At 37.2% G+C, this 4,757-nt stretch overlaps 1 protein-coding gene across 1 annotated transcript; it reads right to left on the bottom strand.

Annotated features, from left to right (window-relative positions):
- Window positions 1–3,371: 3,371 nt before the first annotated feature.
- On the bottom strand, window positions 3,372–4,289 carry LOC102394249 (olfactory receptor 4A15-like). Its single transcript, XM_006057423.3, has one exon. It carries the CDS (start codon window positions 4,287–4,289, stop codon window positions 3,372–3,374), a length of 918 nt encoding a protein of 305 aa, XP_006057485.3.
- Window positions 4,290–4,757: the final 468 nt, after the last annotated feature.

Here is a 4,757-nt window from a genome sequence, read left to right as displayed (position 1 = left end):
ATATTTAACATAAAAAGAGTTAATCATAACCTTTCAGTAAAGATTCTCACTCCAATAGATCAATAATTCTGATAATTGACAAAACTATAGAGTAGATTCTATCTCCCATACACTGTGCAAGGAATAGAAAATACAAAGACAGTTAGAACAATGTCCCTGACTTCAGGAAGCTCATAGACTAAGGAACATAGAGAGTTAGCAAATATTTTTATCTTATTACTTGATATAACTACACAAGTTTTAAAATTAACTAAACATATGCCTGGTATACTTTGCGTATGGCCTGCTTTTATGGAACATCATAGACTAGACGATTAAGCAATATGTATTTATTTTTCAGTGGTTTGGTGGCTAGGAAATCCAAGATTAAGTTGCTAACAGACTCCATATCTGGTGAGGTCCTGTCCCTAGTTCACATACAGCCTTTTTTTTTTTTTTTTTTTCTTTTTTCTGTGTCCTCACATGCCAAAGAGTTAAGTGAACTCTCTGATGTTTCTTTATAAGGGCATCAATCCCACTCATCAGGGTGAAACTTTTATGACCTACTCATTACCCAAAGGGCCGCCCTCCCAATATCATCACACTAGAAACGATTTAACTTATGATTTTGGAGAGGGAAGTAAACTTTCAGTCTATAGCAATGTCCCAAAGTGGAGAAGTAAATTACATAAGTTCTGATAAACCCAAATGCTCATTATTATTTGGTAATTAGTATTTTATTTGAGAAGACTTTGAGATAATAAATGGCTTCCCTGATGGCTCAGATGGTGAAGAATCTGTGTGTAATTCAGGAGACACGGGTTTGATCCCTGGGTCAGGAAGTTCCCCTGGAGAAGGAAATGACAACCCACTCCAGTATTCTTGCCTGGAGAATTCCATGGACAGAGTAGCCTGGCAGGCTACAGTCCATGGGGTCACAAAGAGTCGGACATGATTGAGTGACTAGCACTTTCACTGAGATAATATGAGAAATCTTCAGGTAATAGGGATTAAAATCAGGATATGAGGCTTCTCACACAGTATGATTTACTAGTAAAAAGCACTCATCACCCCGTAGCCTTAGCGCCTCATGAAACCAGAGTAAACAAGAGAGGCAAAATGATAGTCTTCTTTGACCACATGCACTGACCATATTAGAGGCAGATAATATTTTGTTTCAAGCCTGATTCAGAGGAGCACTTTATGAATGCTGTTTCTGTCAAATAAAACAATATATTCTGGCATCTTAATTACCTAGCAATCTCTATTATATTAATAAGAGAGATAATAATGGTATATATTGTTAGAATCTTTCTTAACAATGATATAACCCCAAATATTTAGTGTCAAGTTCCAAACTGAATATTTAAAGTGCATGGATGATGGATTGTGCTAAATTTACACATGAGAGAAACCCATGTGCCTGGGTCTCTACAGAAGGTTATGTAAGCAAAAGAGGTGACCAGGATACTGAAAATATCTGGGGTTTCACCAGGTATTTTAAAGTATCTGGAAAGTGGAATGAGCCACCTTTATGAAAATGTAACTCCAAACAAAGCTGACAAAAATGAGGCAATAATATGATTATCCAATTGGAATATTGAGTAAGGTTTGTTTATTTTTCTGTATAAAACTTTCATCTTTCAGATTATTTTTACAAACATAACCAATAATATTATGACTGAAATGTTCTTCTTCAACATTAACGTGCTAAACAATAGAAATAAAATAGTGTGTATAAAGAATCTCACAGATAGAGAAATAATAAATCTACTTCAAATATTAGTATGGAATGTCTTGTGTATAGAGGAATAAACCAAGTTTTTAATCATATTTTAAAAATTATTTTTCCTGAAATCTGTAATGAGCTCTATTCTGAAGAATATTATATTTTTGAAGAGACAAACATGAGAAAAACCTTTCCCTAATTAAAAACATTTGCAGTATTAGCTGCAGCACAACTCATCATATAGAACATAAATTTATCACTTCAATAGAGATATTTTATACCACCAAACTACATATATTTTCCTCCAAAATTGTGGAAATCATAAAAATGTATTTCAAATTAAATATATATATACACTTTGCGTTAGGAAAATATGAAAATTTTATAAGCTTATTTTGATCATTCAGTTCAGTTCAGTCGCTCAATCATGTCTGACTCTTTGCGACCCCATGAACCACAGCACGCCACGCCTACCTGTGCATCACCAACCCCCGGAGTTTACCCAAACCCATGTCCATTGAATTGGTGATGCCATCCAGCCATCTTATCCTCTGTTGCCCCATTTTCCTCAAGCCCCCATTCCCTCCCAGCTTCAGGGTCTTTTCAAAGCAGTCAGCTCTTCACATCAGGTGGCCAAAGTATTGGAGTTTCAACATCACTCCTTCCAATGAACACCCAGAACTGATCTCCTTTATGATGGACTGGTTGGATCCCCTTGCAGTCCAAGGGACTCTCAAGAGTCTTTCTTCTCCAACATCACAGCTCAAAAGCGTCAATTCTTCAGTGCTCAGCTTTCTTTATAGTCCAACACTCACATCCATACCTGACCACTGGAAAACCATAGCCATGACTAGATGGACCTTTGTTGGCAAAGTAATATCCCTGCTTTTTAATATGCTGTCTAGGTTGGTCATAACTTTCCTTCCAAGGAGTAAGTGTATTTTAATTTCATGGCTGCAGTCACCATCTGCAGTGATTTTGGAGCCCAGAAAAATTAAGTCAGCCACTGTTTCCACTGTTTCCCCATCTATTTGCCATGAAGTGATGGGACCAGATGCCATGATCTTAGTTTTCTGAATGTTGAGTTTTAAGCCAACTTTGTCACTCTCCTCTTTCACTTTCATCAAGAGGGTCTTTATTTCTTCTTCACTTTCTGCCATAAGGGTGGTGTCATCTGTGTATCTGAGGTTATTGATATTTCTCCTGGCAATCTTGATTCCAGCTTGTGCTTCCTTCAGCCTAGCATTTCTCATGATGTACTCTGCATATAAGTTAAATAAGCAGTGTGACAATATACAGCCTTGACGTACTCCTTTTCCATTTGGAACCAGTCTGTTGTTCCATGTCCAGTTCTAACTGTTGCTTCCTGACCTGCATACAGATTTCTCAAGAGGCAGGTCAGGTGGTCTGACATTCCCATCATTTGAAGAATTGCCCACAGTTTGTTGTGATCCACACAGTCAAAGGCTTTGGCATAGTCAATAAAGCAGAAGTAGACTGGAAGTATTCAAATGATAAACCTTTTTCATCATACCCAAGTTATTTAAACTGAGGAGACATTTATTACAGTAAAACACACATAACACACACACACACATGACTTTCCTTGCTCATTGAAAGAGCAATTGTTTGTTGAAAATAAGTAATATATTTTGCAGCTTCTTCATTGTTTTCTTCTGATCCATAGCTTTTTCATGGCATTTTGCATCTCTCCATTTCTCAGAGTATAGATTAGAGGGTTCAGCATGGGGGTGACAATGGTGTAAAACACAGCGAAGTATTTATCAATGGGTAAGGTAACAGGAGGTCTCACATACGTTAAAATACAGGGCACAAAGAAGAGGACCACCACTGTAATGTGGGAGCCACAGGTGGATAAGGCTTTACGCTTCCCTTCCTTACTGAGATTCTTCAAGGAGCGCAGAATGACCCCATAGGAGATGAGTAAGAATGTGAAAATGGTCACACAGATCGCCCCATCGTTGGCAACCACTGTGATGGCGGTAATGTGGGTGTCAGTGCAGGCCAGTTTTAACAAAGGATACGTGTCACATCCGAAGTGGTCACTGACATTAGGGCCACAGAACGGAAGGTTGCAAAAGAAAATGATATGAAGTAGAGCATGTAAAAACCCACCAACCCAAGCCAATAGCAGCATCAGAACACACACTCTCTGATTCATGATTGTCAAATAATGCAAGGGTTTGCAGATGGCCAGGTAGCGGTCATAGGCCATGAAAACCAGGAGAAAAACCTCAGCACCACTAAATAGATGCTCTGTAAAAAGCTGGGTCATGCAAGCTTGAAATGAAATGGTTTTCTTCTCATAGAGTAAGTCTATAATTGTATTTGGGGTGATTGAAGTAGAATAAAAAGCATCCATAAGTGATAAATAGCCAAGAAAGAAGTACATAGGGGAATCCAATGTTGGGCTGAGTACCACAGTCAGGACAATGAGTAGGTTGCCCACCATGGTCGCGATGTAGATGAGCAAGAACACGACAAATAAAATTCCCTGCCCCTGGATGCTCTGAGTGAGCCCCAAGAGGACAAACTCACTTACATTTTTCCTTTCTTCCATAGGTTCTTCTGTATGTCTTATTCCAGAGTTCAGGACAGCATTATCTATAAATACAATTATTAAAAGTGATTTCCTAAAATCTTACAATAATTTGTTTTTTATTCAACAAACAGTCCTTGTTTTTTATTCAACAAACATAATAAATATCCCTTTATTATGTTTGGGTACTTTCAGATATTATAATAGAAGGCTGATTAAATCATCTTCCTTGACCACAAACTAATAGATAGGTAAGTGAATTTAAAAAAATGTTGGAAAAGAATATTAAATAAGTGAAGTCCTTCAACTAATTTTCTACCTAGAAACTTTAAATTGCACATATAGCGAATATCTCAGACAAAAATAAAAGCTGATTAAAGTTTTAAAAAGAAGTAAAGCAAGTTTTAATGTCCATTTCATGAAAGAGGTGACTTTCCTCCTTCTAAGGTTCGAAGAAACTTCTTAACCAATCAATTAATCTCAAATAAA

Source organism: Bubalus bubalis, chromosome 16 (assembly GCF_019923935.1).
Source record: "Bubalus bubalis isolate 160015118507 breed Murrah chromosome 16, NDDB_SH_1, whole genome shotgun sequence".
Lineage (NCBI taxonomy): Eukaryota > Metazoa > Chordata > Mammalia > Artiodactyla > Bovidae > Bubalus > Bubalus bubalis.
This window is presented reverse-complemented; position numbering and strand designations above follow the sequence as displayed.

Coding starts and splice junctions, on each gene's coding strand:
- LOC102394249 (XM_006057423.3), bottom strand. CDS start 4,289: ATGGAAGAAAGGAAAAATGTAAGTGAGTTTGTCCTCTTGGGGCTCACT.